This window comes from Chlorocebus sabaeus, chromosome 24 (genome assembly GCF_047675955.1).
Source record: "Chlorocebus sabaeus isolate Y175 chromosome 24, mChlSab1.0.hap1, whole genome shotgun sequence".
Lineage (NCBI taxonomy): Eukaryota > Metazoa > Chordata > Mammalia > Primates > Cercopithecidae > Chlorocebus > Chlorocebus sabaeus.
The window spans coordinates 80,048,170-80,066,079 of NC_132927.1; the positions used below are offsets into that span (position 1 = coordinate 80,048,170).

A 17,910-nucleotide genomic window follows, 5' to 3' on the forward strand; every position below is an offset into this window, starting at 1 on the left:
CACAAGGTCAGGAGATCGAGATCATCCTGGCTAATACAGTGAAACCCCGTCTCTACTGAAAATACAAAAAATTAGCTGGGCGTGGTGGCAGGCGCCTGTGGTCCTAGCTACTTGGGAGGCTGAAGCAGGCGAATGGCCTGAACCTGGGAGGCAGAGCTTGCAGCGAACCGTGATCGCGCCACTGCACTCCAGCCTGGGTGACAGAGCGAGACTCCATCGCAAAAAAAAAAAAATTAAAAAGAAGCCTAAAGTTATTCCCGATTCTTTCTGCATGACTTCTTCTTTTTTTTTTTTTTTTGAGACAGAGTCTTGCTCTGTCGCCTAGGCTAGAGTGCAGTGGTGTGATCTAGGCTCACTGCAACCTCTGCCTCCCGGGTTCAAGCAATTCTCTGCCTCAGCCTACTGAGTGGCTGGGATTACAGGCACCCGCCACCACGCCTGGCTAATTTTTTTGTGTTTTTAGTAGAGAAGGGTTTTCATCATGTTGGCCAGACTGGTCTTGAACTCCTGACCTCCTGATCCACCCACCTAGGCTCCCAAAGTGCTGGGATTATAGCCATGAGCCACTGCGCCTGGTCTACATGACCTGTTTTTTTCCTCCCTCTCTGGAAGTATAGAGAATATTCTTTGGGACTGGGTGTGGTAGCTCACGCCTATAATCCCAGTACTTTGGGAGGCCGAGGTTGGAGGATCACTTGAGCCCAGGACTTTGAGACCATTCTGGGCAACATAGTGAGACCCTGTCTCTATTAAAAAAAAGAAAAGAAAAGAAAAATAATGTTCTCTTGTCACCACAATATTTTAATTTTCTTAGGACAATTTTTTTTTTTTTGGGTCAATTCCTACCTTTAAAACAGTGCCTTGCATAAAGTAGAGGCTCAGTAAACATTTCCTTGAGGAATGGATGGATGTTATTCTTTTGGGGCTGGCCAGGTTTCTTTCTTTGGTTCCCTCCCTCCCTCCCTCCCTTCCTTCCTTCCTTCCTTCCTTCCTTCCTTCCTTCCTTCCTTCCTTCCTTCCTTCTTCCTTCCTTCCTTCCTTCCTTCCGTCCTCCCTCCCTCCCTCCCTCCCTCCCTCCCTCCCTCCCTCCCTTCCTTCCTTCCTTCCTTCCTTTTCTTTCTTTCTTTTTTTTTCTTTCTCTCTCTGCCTGCCTGCCTGCCTGCCTGCCTGCCTTCCTTCCTTCCTTCCCTCCTTCCCTCCTTCCCTCCCTCCTTCCCTCCTTCCTTCCTTCCTTCCTTCCCTCCCTCCCTCCCTCCCTCCCTCCCTCTCTCTTTCTTTTTCTTTGAGTTTCACTGTTGTTGCCCAGGCCGGAGTGCAATGGGGCGATCTCGGCTCACTGCAACCTCTGCCTCCTGGGTTCAAGTGATTCTCCTGCCTCAGCCTCTCAAGTAGCTGGGATTACAGGTATGTGCCACCATACCTGACTAATTTTGTATTTTTAGTAGAGTCGGGGTTTCTCCATGTTTGCCAGGCTGGTCTCCAACTCCTGAACTCAGGTGATCTGCCCGCCTCGGCCTCCCAAAGTGCTGGGATTATGGGCGTGAACCCCTGCGCCTGGCCTGGGGCTGGCCAGATTTCTCAGGAAAATTTGCTTGTCTTTTTTTTGGAGGCAAAGACCTAGCTGCCCTACCAGATCTACAAACCAAGTGGTGAATGAGAGTTGGGCATCTCCCAGGTTCCCTCTGGTGCTGCCTAGCTCAGTTCTTCTGCAGTTCCCCGCCGTGCTTATAGTGGACATCGCAGTTGCACTTCTCGGTTTTAAAGCCCACCCAGTGCAGTCGTGTGTGTTATGCTGAACGTTGGGGATGTGTTTTGAGGAATGCATTGTTAAGTGATTTCGTTGTGGGGGTATCAGGGAGTACATTTACACAAACCTAGAAAGTACAACCTACTGCACACCTAGGCGGTACGGTGTAGCCCATTGCTCCTAGGCTAAAAACCTGTACAACATGTAGCTGTAGTAGGCAACTGTAACACTGGTAAACGTTTGTGCAACTAAACATGTCTAAACATAGAAAAGATGTAGTCAAAATAGGTATTTTAATCTTTTTTTTTTTTTTTTTTGAGACGGAGTCTGGCTGTGTCGCCCAGACTGGAGTGCAGTGGGGCGTGATCTCGGCTCATTGCAAGCTCCGCCTCACAGGTTCACGCCATTCTCCTGTCTCAGCCTCCAGAGCAGCTGGGACTACAGGCACTTGCCACCACACCCAGCTAATTTTTTTGTATTTTTAGCAGAGATGGGGTTCCACTGTGTTAGCCAGGATGGTCTCGATCTCCTGACCTTGTGATCCACCCACCTCGGCCTCCCAAAGTGCTGGGATTATGGGCGTGAGCCACTGCGCCCAGCCTGGTGTTATAATCTTATGGGACCACTGTCAAATATGAGGTCCCTCCTTGACCAAAATGTCATTATACTGCACATGACTGTGTTGTCTGTGTTGTACGAATTGTCTATTCTAAGTGTGTTAGTTTCCATTGTATCTGTCAGAGAGTTAGTTAAAATTCCCAAGGCCTTCTCTTTTGGTCATTAGAGTAAGTAAAATATCACTCCTGTCATAAAGGACAAATTAAAAGGACAGTTTTAATGTGTAATAAGAACTATTTCCTGAGACAGTCTTGCTTGCTCTGTCACCCAGGCTGGAGTGCAGTGGCACCGTCATGGCTCATGCAGCCTTGAACTCCTGGGCTCAAGCCATCCTCCCACTTCAGCCTCCCAAGTAGTTGGGAGTATAGGCACATACTACCATGCCCATCTAATTTTTAATTTTTTAATTAAAATATGTATGTTGCATATATGTGTGTATATATACATATTTCAGACAAGGTCTTACTCTGTCACCCGGGCTGAAGTGCAGTGGTACAGTCATGGCTCACTGCAGCTGCGAACTGCAGACATGCATTTTCATGCCTAGCTAATTTTTTTTTTCTTTTTTTTTTGAAGAGATGGGACCCCTCTATGTTGCCCAGGCTGGTCTTGAACTCATGGGCTCAAACAGTCTTTTTGCTTCAGCCTCCCAAGTAGCTGGGACTGCAAGCATGTGTCACCATGCCTAATTTTTTTTTTTTTGGTAGAGATGGGGTCTTGCTGTCTTGCCTAGGCTGGTCTGGAATTCCTGGGTTCAAGGGATCCTCCCACCTCGTCCTCCCAAAGTGCTGGGATTACATCAGCCACAGTGTCCAGCATAAGAACTGTTTCTATTTTGTATATTACCTCTGCTTAGATTACTTTAGAGCAGAGGTAAAGCAACTGAATATACAAATTAATATTTATGTCTGGTGTTTTTGGTCAAAGCTGAGTGATGGAACTTCGTTGTAGTCTGTATATTAGGTATTAATGCGTGCCATCTCTTTTCAGTTACACAGGTACAAATCCTTACCTGTCAAGTAGGATGTTGAATAATACAAACATGCTACAGTTACCTTGTCTATCCGAACTGTTAAGCCTTATTTCAAGTTTGAGCATGGGCTTTTTAATTACTTTATCCAGAAACTTTTTTTTTTTTTTTTTTTTTTTTGAGATGGAGTCTTGCTCTGTTGCTCAGGCTGGAGTGCAGTGGTGCAGTGGCGGATCTTTGCTCACTGCAGTGGCGGGATCTCCGCTTTCCAGGTTCAAGTGATTTTCCTGCCTCAGCCTCCTGAGTAGCTGGGACTATGGGCGTGTGTCACCACACCCGGCTAAATTTTGTATTTTTTTTTTTTTTTACTAGAGATGGGATTTTGCCATGTTGACCAGGCTGGTCTTGAACTTCTGACTTCAGGTAATCCGCCTACCTGGGCCTCCCAAAGTGCTGAGATTACAGGGAGAGCCACCATGCCTGGCCCAGCAATTTGTTTGTTATTATTTCTTATGTTTCCAAAGGGCAGGTAAGCCTTTTGAAAGAATAGCATGGCCGAGCATGGTGGGTCATGCCTGTAATTCCAACACTTTGGGAAGCCAAGGTGGGCGAGGTCAAGATCACGAGGTCAAGAGATCAAGACTGTCCTGGCCAACATGGTGAAACCCTGTCTCTACTAAAAATACAAAAATTAGCTGAGTGTGGTGGTGCATGCCTGTAGTTCTAGCTACTTGGGAGGCTGAGGCAGGAGAATCACTTGAACCTGGGAGGTGGAGGTTACAGTGAGCTGAGATCGCGCAACTGCACTCCAGCCTGGCGACAGAGCAGGACTCCATCTCAAAAAAAAAAAAAAAAAGATAGCATTTCCTCATTTCTGTCCCAATAGGTGGTGCATGATACAAATAGACCATGTCTATTTGTATTGTTTTTCAAATGACATTTAAAAAAGAGTCAAAATTGTTCTATTTCTAGGTTACAGAATGCTACAGACAGGATTTTAAAATTTATTTTTTACTCCTGGCAAGTTGCGATACAGATATTTAATCAGAGGTCCCAACTTGGAGCCTGGCAGGATAGGTTCTTAACATTCTCAGTTTATGTCCTCACAATGTTGTAGTGTGAAAGAATGATTGAAGTAAATCTTTGGACATGAGACTTGTGGCCAGGCATGGTGGCTTATGCCTGTAATATCAGCACTTTGGGAGGCTGAGGTGGACAGGTCCCTTGAACCTAGGAGTTGAAGACCAGCCTGGGCAACATGGCAAGACCGTCTCTACCAAAAAAAAAAAAAAAAAAAAAGAAAAAGAAAAAAAGAAAAATTAGCCAGACTTGGTGGCACGCACCTGTAGTCCAAGCTACATGGGAGGCTGAGGTGGGAGGATCACTTGAGCCCAGGAGGTGGAGGTTGCAGTGAGCCAAGATCATGCCACTGTACTTCAGCCTGGGTGACAGAGTGAGACCCTGTCTCAGAAAAAAAGGGAGAATCATATGTTAAAAATACATGTGAAAACGGCATAGTGGGCCGGGTGTGTGGCTCATGCCTGTAATCCCAGTACTTTGGGAGGCCGAGGCAGGCAGATCACCTGAGCTCAGGAGTTTGAGACCAGGGGCAACATGGCGAAACGTTGTCTCTACTAAAAGTACAAAAGTTAACTGGGCTTGGTGGTGCATGCGTGTGGTTCCCAGCTACTTGGGAGGCTGAGGTGGGAGGATGGCTTGAGTCCGGGATGTGGAAGTTGCAGTGAGCCAAAATAGTGCCATTGCACTCCACCCTGGGCGATAGAGTAAGATCCTGTCTAAAAAAAAAAAAAGAAAAATGGAGTACAGTGGCAAGTTCTTATAGTCCTAGCTCCTTGGGAGATTGAAGGTGGAGGATTGCTTGAGTCTAGGAGTGCAAGTTCAGCCTGGGCAACATAGCAAGACCCCATCTCTCAACAAAAATGAAAAACATACGAAAACCACAATACAATGTAATTGCAAAAGTTGAGTCACTATCTAAAATAATGGAAACAAAGTAAGTTCTAAAATTAAGTAAAAATTACATAGGGTTTTTTTTTTTTTTTTTTTTTTTTTTTTTTTTTGAGATGGAGTCTTGCTCTGTCGCCCGGGCTGGAGTGCAGTGGCCGGATCTCAGCTCACTGCAAGCTCCGCCTCCCGGGTTTACGCCATTCTCCTGCCTCAGCCTCCCGAGTAGCGAGGACTACAGGCGCCCGCCACCTCGCCCGGCTAGTTTTTTGTGTTTTTAGTAGAGACGGGGTTTCACCGTGTTAGCCAAGATGGTCTCGATCTCCTGACCTCGTGATCCACCCGTCTCGGCCTCCCAAAGTGCTGGGATTACAGGCTTGAGCCACCGCGCCCGGCCTACATAGGGTTTTTTTGGTCTTCATTATGTTAGGTAGTGACTTACAGTCTGTAGACACAGTACATAATTTGTTAGGGGCCTGGTGTGATAGCTCATACCCGTACCTCCAGCACTTTGGGAGGCCTAGGTGGGAGGATCACTGGAGCCCAAGAGTTTGAGACCAGCCTGGGCAACATGGTGAGACCCCATCTCAGAAAAAAAAAAAAATAATAATTTGTTAGGTTTACTTGAATGCTGAGACTTTAAATTCAGTAGGCCGTATAGCTTTGCCTGTTGAACAATAGCCTTAAAGAGGTTTGACCCTAAGAAGAGCTTCTTGTGTTTTGCGAGCTTAATTCAGACATTAGATTTATCAGGTTTTACACTGGAGATTTTGCATTGAGTTCTTTTGGTCTCACAAAATAAATAATGGAACCTTAAATAGGACTTTTTTTTTTTTTTTTTTAAAGGAATAAAAGCATAATAAAAAAAATTCTTAGTTAGAATAACCTGGGGCCAGATAGCTTGTGTGTCAGTCGGAGGGAAAGAGGGAAGGGAGTATTTTTGAGCCCGTACTATGTGCTAGGTCAGGTGGGTATCAATTTCACTTGACTTACAGGGAGATTGAGCCTCCAGCACGCCCCAGGGTAGGTGAGAAGAAGATGCAGTAGCTCCAGGGCTGCTTCATTCCTTCATTGCACGCATCTTTGTTGCATGCCCGTGGGGTGCCAGGCATTGTTTTGGCTGATTCGTTGTTGCATTGAATCATCTCCAGGCATACACAGCATGAGAGTTGGAAGATGGTCCAGCGATGATGTGATTTATAGGCTGGCAAAATGTTTGAGTCAACTTAGATTCTGAGTAATTTTTACCTTTCAGAAACCAGTATAACTGTGACTTAGCCCTTTGAGCTGGTAACCTGTATACTTGTTTTTTTTTTTTTTTTTGAGACAGAGTCTCACTCTGTTGCCCAGGCTGGAGTGCAGTGGTATGATCTCAGCTCACTGCAACCTCTGCCTACCGGGTTCAAGCAATTCTCCTGCCTCAGCCTCCTGAGTAGCTGGGATTACAGGCACTTGCCACCACGCCCGGCTAATTTTTTGTATTTTTAGTAGAGACAAGGTTTCACCATGTTGGCCAGACTTGTCTGGAACTCCTGACCTAAGTGATCCACTTGCCTGGGCCTCCCAAAGCGCTAGGATTACAGGTGTGAGCACCGCGCCTGGCCGCTTGTATACTTTTGAATTCTTCATCTTGATGAGCTGCAAAACAGTGTTCCCTCAAAAACATATTTTATTTCTTTCTGCATCAAACTTGAAAAATGTCTTAAGTAGACTTGTCAGTCTTTTACAGTTTTATACCTTTCTTTCTCTCGCTCTCGCTCTGTCTGCCTTCCTCCTCTCCCCTCTCCCCTCTCCCCTCTCCCCTCTCCCCTCTCCCCTCTCCCCTCTCCCCTCTCCCCTCTCCCCTCTCCCCTCTCCCCTCTCACCTCTCTCCTCTCCCCTCTCCACTTCTTGATGGAGTCTTGCTCTGTTGCCCAGGCTGGAGTGCAGTGGTGGGATCTCTGCTCACCGCAACCTCTGCCTCCTGGGTTCAAGCGATTCTCCTGCCTTAACCTCCAGAGTAGTTGGGATTACAGGTGTGTGCCGCCACGCCTGGCTAATTTTTTATATTTTTAGTAGAGATGGGGTTTCACCATGTTGGCCAGGCTGGTCTCGAAGTCTTTTTTTTTTTTTTTTTTTTGAGACGGAGTCTCGCTCTGTCGCACAGGCTGGAGTGCAGTGGCTCGACCTTGGCTCACTGCAATCTCTGCCTCTCAGGTTCACGCCATTCTCCTGCCTCAGCCTCCCAATTAGCTGGGACTACTGGCAGTCACCACCACAACCGGCTAGTTTTTAGTATTTTTAGTAGAGACGAGGTTGCACCGTGTTAGCCAGGATGGTCTTGATCTCCTGACCTTGTGATCTGCCCGCCTTGGCCTCCCAAGGTGCTGGGATTACAGGCGTGACCTACTGTGCCCAGCTTGCCATTACTTTTATTCATAGAATGCTCTTTAGTTTGACCTACGTGCATATAGGTCTTTGTATTTCCTTCTAGTTTCTTTTTTTTAAATTTAATTATTAATCTGAAATTTATGTTAGTATATAGTGAGTATAGGAGTTTAACTTTTTTTTTTTCCTAAGTAGCCAGTTGCCTTGGCACTGTTTATTAATATAAGCTGCCTGTGGTTATAATGGCTTAGCCTAGAAATGGCAAGAGGCATCGAGTCTGAATATATATGCCACTGTCTGTTTCCCTCTGAAGAAGTGTCGTGTGTACTTAACATCTATATCATGGTCACTTGGGGGGCAGGTTTCTTGTGCTGTCACTCTGCACTGCTCCTCTAGCCCTGGTACTGGGTCTGGCTCTGCAGTGATGAGCAGCTGCTCGCCAGCAGTGGGTGCCGTCACACCTCTGCCTCAGCTCCCCTTTTGCCCTGGGCTGGCAGTGCCCTTACTAGCCTTGAGAGGTGCTACTTGATAACATCCCTTGGGAATGGTTTGTTCTGTCTGGCCTTCGTCTCTCAGTTGGCCACTCCACTGCCGCCCATCATTGTGTTCCGCCGCACAGCCACTGTCCCTGGGCCTTCAGGTCTTTGTGCACCTGCTTGTGTAGGTTGTCTTCTACTAGCTCACATGTCCCGGAGGGTGAGGCCCTTATTAATCTGTACATTCCAGGGCTTACTTAACTCAGAGTAAGTTTTAGAAAAACACTTGCATCTGCTAGTTTTGGAAACATAAAAGAATATATGTTGCATCATTTGGATATAATACATAAATACTTTGCTGTCAGGGAGGAAAAACAGGCCTTAAGTTTTATTTTCCTCCTTCTGAAGACCCTTCCCTTCACTCATAGGAACCTCAGAGATATTCAGATCAACATGTTAACCTAGTACATTTTAATCTTGTTTGTTGAAAACTGGTCCTTAAGTGTTTTCTTTCACTCATTTTATGAATGTGTATTGAGTGCCAGGCTGGGGATATATCATGGAACAGTATGGACAAGGTCCCTCATGGAGCACAGCAGTATTATTCAGCAATATATTCCCAGCCTGGCACACAACATGGATTTGCTACAGTGAAGCTGGAGAGCCATGTGTTAAGTAAATACTAGCAGTTAACATACTGTCAGGTAGTGGAGTGGCCTTTGTTCTTTTTTTTTGGACAAAATCTTCCTTTGTTGCCCAGGCTGGAGTGCAGTGGTGAAATCTTGGCTCACTGCAACCCCTGCCTCCTAGTTTCGAGCGATTCTCTTGCCTCAGCCTCCTGAGTAGCTGGGATTCCAGGCGAGCACCACCAGGCCCGGCTAATCTTTGTATTTTTATTAGAGACGGGGGTTTCACCATATTGGCCAGGCTGGCCTTGAACTTTTGACCTTGTGATCTGCCCGCCTCGGCCTCCCAAAGTGCTGGGATTACAGGCATGAGCCACTGTGCCTGGCCGGCGTTTGTTCTGTTGTTTTCTGGGCTCTTAGTGGAGTGGAGGTGAATTTCTGAATAGTCCTACAGACAACTTCCAAATTTTAAAAGGAATTTAGTCTTCATATTTATGAAAAAAAGATGATTTTTCCAGTGTGAAATTGGTGATGCAGAGACTGACGTGACCCTATTCTCAAGCACTCATAGCTTCACCCCAAATCCTGGAATATGTAGTCTGTCTGCTGATTCAGCCTTTCTTCCTTTCATCCAGTGTCTGTCAGTCCATCCATTCATCACATGGACTGGCAGTAACTATGCCTAGATGCTGTGGAGCCTTTTTTTTTTTGGATTTTTTTAAGAGACAGGGTCTTGCTGCATCACTCTGACTGGAGTGCAGTGGTATCATCATAGCTGACAGTCACCTCACACCCCTGGGCTCAAGTGATCCTTGTGCCTCACTCTCCTGGGTAGCAAGGAATACATGCACATACCACCACACCCAGCTAATTGTATTTTGTTTATTTTTATTTATTTATTTATTTAGGCAGCGTCTGGCTCTGTTGCCCAGGCTGGAGTGCAGTGGCGTGATATTGGCTTACTGCAACCTCTGCCTTCTGGGCTCAAGTGATTCTTGTGCCTCAGCCCCCTGAGTAGCTGGGACCACGGGTGCGTGCCACCACACCCAGCTAATTTTTGTATTTTGAGTAGAGACAGGGTTTTGCCATGTTGGCCAGGCTGGTTTTGAACTCCTGGCATCAAGTGATCCACCTGACTTGGCCTCCCAAAGTGCTGGGATTACGGGAATGAGCCACCACGCCCGGCTGTCCTGCCTTTTTTTAAATAAGAGCTTATATTCAAAGTGATATTAGACACTTCATGAAATGTGAGTTTCAGACAGTGGCAGTGTTATGAAGGAAATAACTCTGACGTGTAATCTCGCCTCCATCCCTGTCACTCTGCTGAAAAGATCACTGCTCATTATCTTTCTTTTTTTTAAACTTAACTATGTAGTTTTAAGACTTAGTAAAAAGGAGAGAGGCTAGCAGAGGAATCCATTGCTCAGTGCCAGTGGCTGTCAGACACACCAGCACAAATGATGCTGTTTTGTATGCCCCTTTCCTCCCCCTTTTCTTTCTCACTTGGGTGTTTGAAAGCCCATTCCAGACACTGCATCACGTCACCCTGGGCCTGGCCCCAGTGGTGCTTCACTGTGCCCTCCTCATCTGTGAGCCTGCCCGGTGACCATCCTGCTCCTGTCCTTGGTGCCCTGTGTCTTCCAGGTGTGCTTCTCCCCTGCTGCTCTTCCTGTTCCATGTTCTTTGGCTGGTTTTTCTTTCTTCTTCCAGCTGCATGACTCCTTTTCAAGACTTTGTCCAGTTAAACATGTTACCAAGAATGTAGTGTTCTTTCTGCATTTCATTAGGAAGAGAAAAAGGCTTGCAAACATTTTGAGAAAAAACATTGTTCACTGAGGCTATGTGTTTTGGAAATGCAATTTAGATGTTTTGCTGCTTTTAATCTTTGGCGTTAATTTCAGTTGCTGTCATAAAAAAGAACTGAAACATAAACCAGAAAAGTAATTAAATGTGTCTGCAAAGGAAAAACAGAAACAGTGCAGAATGTGGTACTTCAAGATCATAAATTACAAATGTGCATATTTATTATTCCTCTATAAAATGTTAATTAAAAAATTTTCATGTTTACTTGATGTAACAGAAATGAAACTTGTAATGAGGGGTCTAATTTCTTTTTCTTTTTTCATTCCAGAATGTATGACAACATGTCCACAATGGTGTACATAAAGGAAGACAAGTTGGAGAAGCTTACACAGGATGAAATTATTTCTAAAACAAAGCAAGTAATTCAGGGGCTGGAAGCTTTGAAGAATGAGCACAATTCCATTTTACAAAGTTTGCTGGAGACACTGAAGTGTTTGAAGAAAGATGATGAAAGTAACCTGGTGGAGGAGAAATCAAACATGATCCGGAAGTCACTGGAGATGTTGGAGCTTGGCCTGAGTGAGGCACAGGTATGAGCGAGAATGACTCAGACATCATCAAGAACTTTTGATGGTTTGGTAAAATGGAGACTTTGTTTGAAATAAGCAGTTTCACTGAAGAAGAGGAAAGATGGTTATAAAAGAACAGATCCAGGCCGAGTGCGGTGGCTCATGCCTGTAATCCAAGCGCTTTGGGAGGCTGAGGCAGGTGGATCACTTGAGGTCAGGAATTTGAGACCAGCCTAGCCAACATGGTGAAACCCTGACTCTACTAAAAATACAAAAATTAGCCAGGCCTGGTGGCTGGCGTGTGTAATCCCAGCTACTAGGCAGGCTTGAGGCAGAAGAATCACTTGAACCTGGGAGGCAGAGGTTGCAGGGAGCCAAAATTGCGCCACTGCACTCCAGCCTGGGTGACAGAGCGAGACTTTATCTCAAAGAAAAAAAACAAAAAAACCAGATCCACTTACGTGTGTGTTCTGTATGTTAATTAATTACTATTGATTTGGGCCCATAAGAATTTTATTGATTGATTGATTGATTGAGGTGGAGTTTTGCTCTTGCTGCCCACGCTGGTGCGATCTCGGCTCACTGCAACCTCTGCCTCCCCGGCTCAAGTGATTCTCCTGCCTCAGCCTCCTAAGTAGCTGGGATTATGCACCACCACACCTGGCTAATTTGTATTTTTAGTAGAGACAGGGTTTCTCCATGTTGGTTAGACTGGTCTTAAACTCCCAACCTCAGGTGATGTGCCTGCCTCAGCAAAGTGCTGGGATTATAGGCGTGAGCCACCATGTCCAGACTCTGACTTTTATTTTTATTTTTTATTTTTTTGAGACAGTGTTTGCTCTTGTTGCCCAGGCTGGAATACAGTGGCGCAATCTCGGCTCACTGCAGCCTCCACCCGCTGGGTTCAAGTGATTATACTGCCTTAGCCTCCCAAGTAGCTGGGATTATAGGCACATACCACCATTCCTGGCTAATGTTTTGTTTTTTTAGTAGAAACGAGGTTTCACCATGTTGGCCAGGCTTGTCTTGAACTCCTGACCTCAGGGCCTCTCCAAATTTTAAAAAGCAGAGCCAAAATAGTGGATACTGCTGTGTATCATTTAGGATTTGATTTGGCTGCCAGTATCAAAAAAACAAAAGCAGTGGCTTAAACCACAAGATGTTTGTCAAACAAGTACTGAGGTACACTGTCCTGGACGGGTTCTGTAGCTACACAGTCATCGGAGGTACTCAGGCTGCTAACATCTGCCACACTACACCTTGGCAGCCTGTGTTGGGGACTGAGAGTGAGCTCCAGTGGCAGCCATGTGGCCCTGTTCTAGCAGGGGGGAAGGGAAAGGAAGGACGTGCCTCCTTCCTTGAAGGCTGCTTCTTTGATGTTGTGTACAGCAGTGCTTACATTTCATAGGCCAGACCTCATGGCTGTACCTGGGTGAGTGGGAGACTGGGGAATGTTGTCTTCCCACTTACAGTGGCAGGTTCCCTTTTTTTTTTTTGAGACGGAGTCTAGCTCTGTCACCCAGGCTGGAGTGCAGTGGCCGGATCTCCGCTCACTGCAAGCTCCGCCTCCCGGGTTCACGCCATTCTCCTGCCTCAGCGTCCGAGTAGCTGGGACTACAGGCGCCCGCCACCTCGCCTGGCTAGTTTTTTGTATTTTTTTTTTAGTAGAGACAGGGTTTCACCGTGTTAGCCAGGATGGTCTCGATCTCCTGACCTTGTGATCCACCCGTCTCGGCCTCCCAAAGTGCTGGGATTACAGGCTTGAGCCACCGCGCCCGGCCAGTGGCAGGTTCTCAAGCCTAAGGAAGGAAAGGAGAATGGACACTGGCCAGTAGGTGATGGTCTCTGCAATCCCAGGACCAGATTGCATCATATCTTTGACTAACCTTTGTTTCTATAATATCATGCTTGACATAGAGATGAAAACACTGGAAACATCTACGTTTTTAAATTCTCTCTCCTGATAACTTCTGGCTCTGCCAGCATATCTTAGGTGAAATTAAATATACTAAAGCTTGACTTCTTAGCTTTCTCTAGTTGCGTGAGTGAATAGAGCAAAAGAGGGGCTGCTGGCCAGTGGTTTCTGCTTTCACAGGGGAAGTGAATGCCTACACCCTGATTTTAGAGTCTTCATCCTAACCATGTGACAGACTTGAGTTGCAGAACTGTAGCTTTGTTTGGATATTGTGAACCTATTATTTCTCAAGTTCTGTTATCTTGAGAACAGGTGACATGAATTTAAACTTGCTTTTTTGGTGTCGCAGATAAGTTTTACAAAAAGAAGGAAGAAAAAGTCCCACCTTCTGGAGTTTCAGGTTTTAAACCTAGGAGAATAATAACCTGGTTATTATGTATGAGAGAGAAGGGCAGATATATGTTCTAAAGAGAGAACAGATTGCAGCCAGTCAGCTCCTCCTGGATCTTTCTGCTCTTATGCTCCTAGTAAGTTGCCACGGCTTCATGCTGGTCTGTTCCAGAAACTAGTGAGCACTCTGTAGGCAGAGCCCTGGAGTGTTCTCTGGATTTTATGACATAAACGTAAGCTTATGAGTGCACCAGTGCATTCTTACTCTTGGTGGTAGCTACAGAGATGTCTTCTCTCACCTTGGAACATCGTGGAAAATTTGTATGTGCCCTGTTCTCTGACCTCCACCTCCAGCCCTTCACCAGCCTGCACTCTGTGCGCAGACATGCATGTGTGTACACAGGGCCTCACACATGGGAAAGGTCTATAAACATTATGTTGGGCCATCTTGATAGAAAGTAAAATAATACAGTTTCATCAGAAGGGTAGCTGTGTTTTCATTGCTAGTTCATTTGACATGCTCTTCAAAAAAATAAATAGTTTTTTTGTAGGCATTCTGAGCATGTGATTTTCTTTTTCGTATCCTGTTATGTAGTCTGTGGCTGAAGGGGAAAAGAGAAATAAATGGCAGATGGTACTTATATGTACTTTGGAGAAAACATCTGCGAGTGTAAGCTACAGCCCCAGCCACAGAATGCTCACACAGGTGGGAAGGGACACTTGCTGGACAATGTACCACAGTGCTGTACACGTTTCTGTCTGCTCAGGTTATGATGGCTTTGTCAAATCACCTGAATGCTGTGGAGTCCGAGAAGCAGAAACTGCGTGCGCAGGTTCGTCGTCTATGCCAGGAGAATCAGTGGCTACGGGATGAATTGGCCAACACACAGCAGAAACTGCAGAAGAGCGAGCAGTCTGTGGCTCAACTGGAGGAGGAGAAGAAGCATCTGGAGTTTATGAATCAGCTAAAAAAATACGACGACGACATTTCCCCATCTGTGAGTGGCTCTGTAGCAAATGTGGTGCTGATGTTTAAAATGGAGTCCCTGGGCAAGTCGTAGAGGTTCTATTCACCTTATTCTTTTCATATTAGAACGTTGACCAGAACATGCAAAAATGTTTTGTAAATATAAGCCACAATCCAGAGAGACACCATTACCTTCAGCAAGGTCTGCCCCAAGGTCTGCCCCAGCTTAGACTCCAGAGCTTCCTTGCCCCTCTGCAGCTTGACTTCCGTGCCATCAGCTGCTGGTCTAGCAGTGGTCCAAAGACTCTGGGCAAGCTCTCTGCCTCTTATGGTGGGTGCTCTTGGCATTGCCATTCTCTTTGAAACTACCCTGGTCCCCCAGACACCATCTGGCTCTCTTGCCACCTCTCTCATCCTCCCCTTGGCTTCCCTTGCCGGCTTATCTTCCTATATCTGCAGTGGAAGAAAGGATCTTGGTTTTCTTTTTTTTCTTTTATTTAGACGGAGTCTCACTCTGTCGCTTAGGCTGGAGTGCAGTGGCACAATCTTGACTCACTGCAACCTCCGCCTCCCGGGTTCATGCGATTCTCCTGCCTCAGCCTCCGGAGTAGCTGGGATTACAGGTGTGTGACACCATGCCCAGCTAAGTTTTTTTTTTTTTTTTTTTTAAGTAGAGATGGAGTTTCGCTATTTTGGCCAAGCTGGTCTTGAACTCCTGGCCTCAAGTGATCTTCCCACCTCAGCCTCCCAAAGTGCTGGGATTCTAGGTGGGAGCCACTGTGCCCAGACTTTTGCTTTCTCTGTTGGCTGTATTTAGATATTTATCCTGGTCTCAGTTATTTTTCATTCAACATTTATTTCTGATTCAGTTAACTTTTTTTTTTTTTTTTTTTTTTTTTGAGGTGGAGTCTTGCTCTGTTGCCCAGGCTGGAGTGCAGTGGCACGATCTTAGCTTACTGCAACCTCTGCCTCCTGGGTTCAAGCGATTCTCCTGCCTCAGCCTCCCAAGTAGCTGGGACTACAGGTGTGTGCTACCACGCCTGGCTAATTTTTTGTATTTTTAGTAGAGACAGGGTTTCACTGTGTTAGCCAGGATAGTCTTGATCTCCTGACCTTGTGATCTGCCTGCCTCAGCCTCCCAAAGTGCTGGGATTACAGGCATGAGCCACCATGCCCAGCCTCAGTTAACTTCTTTTTAAAGACAATTTCTAAATTTTGGAATTATTTTATTTTACTTATTTTTAATTTTTAAAAATTTTACCCTTCTCTCAAGTTTCCAATGGAATAATTTTAAATTGATTGAAAAGTTGGAAAGTTTGAGAAGAACCATAACCCAGTTTCCCCTAATCTTACATAATCGTAGTCAGTGGTCAGAACTAAGATATTAACATCAATACTTTACTGTTAACTGAAACACAAGCTTGGTTTGGATGTCACCAGGCCTTCCACTAGTATCTCTTTTCTGTGCTAGGACCTAGTCCAGTGTTCCACGTTGCATTTGGAACTAACATTTTTTAAATACCTATATGGTGCCAGGCATGTTCACGTACATAATCAGAATACTAGAGAGGTTCACATTTGTGTCTCTGGTTCGAATCCCCATTCTAAGACTACTGAAACAGTCTTATGTGTAGCACCAGCAAACCTACATTTCCCCTGTGTCTTCATCTGCTTGGGCTACTGTAACAGATACCACAGGCTGGGTGGCTTAACATTTATTTTCTCATAGCTCTGGAGATCCAAGGTCAGGGCGCCAGCAGGGTCCGGTTCTGGTGAGGGCTGCCACCATCTCTCTGTATTCTCATGTGGTACAGAGAGAGAGAGAAGAAGCTCTCTGGTGTCTCTTTTTATAAGGGCACTAATCCCATCGTGAGGCCCCACCCTTTCGAGCTCATCTTATCCTAATCACCTCCCAAGGGTTTCATCTCTAAATACCATTACACTGGGGGTTAGGGCTTTAACATAGGAATTTGGGGAGAATGCAGTTTAGATGACAGCATGGTATTTCAAGAGGCTTACCATATTCCTCCCTCACGTCTCCTCTAGGTTAGGGGCCAACTAAATGTTTTGATTTAAAAGATGTGGCTGGGTGCAGTGGCTCATGCCAGCCCTTAGGGAGGCCGAGGCAGGCAGATCACCTGAGGTCAGGAGTTGGAGGACAGCCTGGCCAATATTGTGAAACCTTATCTCTACTAAAAATACAAAAATTAGCCAGGCATGGTGGCACATAACCTGTAACTCTAGCTACTCAGGAGGCTGAGGTAGGAGAATTGCTTGAACCCAGGAGATGGAGGTTACAGTGAGCCAAGATCCGCGCCACTGCACTCCAGTCTAGACCACATAGTAAACCTCTGTCTCAAAAAAAAAAAAAAAAAAAAAAAAAAAAAAAAAAAAATTAAGGCCGGATGCGGTGGCTCATGCGTGTAATCCCAACATTTTGGGAGGCCGAAGCGGGCAGATCATCTGAGGCCAGGAGTTCAAGACCAACCTGGCCAACATGGCAAAACCTCATCTCTATTAAAATATACAAAAAAATCAGCCAGGTGTGGTGGTGTGCACTTGTGGTCCCACTACTTGGGAGGCTGAGGCATGAGAATCGTTTGAACCTGGGAGGCGGAGGTTGCTGTGTGCCAAGATCATGCCACTGTACTCCAGCCTGGGTGCCAGAGGGAGACCCTATCTCAGAAAACAAACGAACGAACGATAAATAAATAAATAAAAGATGTGCTTGCTCTGGAGTGCTATGGAAATGCGAGTACTTGCAGACGTCGATGCCAACCGTGATTGACCTGGGACACTGGAGGATGTTGAGAAGGAGAAAGCTGGTTTCGTAGGATCAGAGACTTTTAAAATTTATTATTTTGAAAACGTGTTAAACTTGGAGAAAACATCCAGTGAGCTGACTCTCCTTACCCTTTCCGGGGTACTTATGAGTGCTTGTTTCTTCTGAACCCTGTTCACAGAGTGGCATAGCACGTGCCACGGCTGCTTACTGCTGCTGGGCGTCTTTCCCGAGGGTGAGGGGTTCTCCTGTGGCAGTCCAGGGCCAGGGGCACTCAGGAAGTTGCACACAGACCCAGCATATCCTCTCCTCTGAAGCTCATACTCCCCTTTTGTTAGCTGCCAACAGCATCTTTCATGGCATTGTTTCACTGTGTCCCAGTTCAGGGGCACATCCTTCATGAGACTGTCACATCTCTTGAGTAGCCTTTCACATGGAACAGGACCTCCGTCTGTGGTTGTCTTTCATGACATTGATGTTTTTGAAGAATGCAGGCCAGTTACTTCGTCCATCATTCCTCAGTTGGGGTTTGTCTAATACTTGGATTATGCATCCCAGACAGGAATATTCTAAAAGCAATGTGTCTTTATCACATTTTCCATTCCGGAGCCAAACAGTGTTCATCTGCCCCATGACGAAGCTAATTTTTTTTTTTTGAGACGGAGTCTCGCTCTGTCGTCCAGGCTGGAGTGCAGTGGCGTGATCTCGGATCACT

The 17,910-nt window shown here is 45.8% G+C and overlaps 1 protein-coding gene across 18 annotated transcripts in view; it reads left to right on the forward strand.

Annotated features, from left to right (window-relative positions):
• The window catches only part of KLC1 (kinesin light chain 1), a 71,124-nt gene that overhangs the window by 13,764 nt on the left and 39,450 nt on the right, over positions 1-17,910 (forward strand). For all 18 annotated transcript variants that reach the window (XR_012091097.1, XR_012091099.1, XR_012091096.1 and 15 more), the window contains exons 2-3: positions 10,901-11,162; positions 14,214-14,444. Coding sequence is in view for 13 of the 18 variants with exons in the window: in XM_037984607.2 (XP_037840535.1) it covers positions 10,902-11,162; positions 14,214-14,444 (492 nt within the window). In the remaining 5 variants the exon portion in view is untranslated. The remainder of the gene's footprint in view (positions 1-10,900; positions 11,163-14,213; positions 14,445-17,910) is intronic.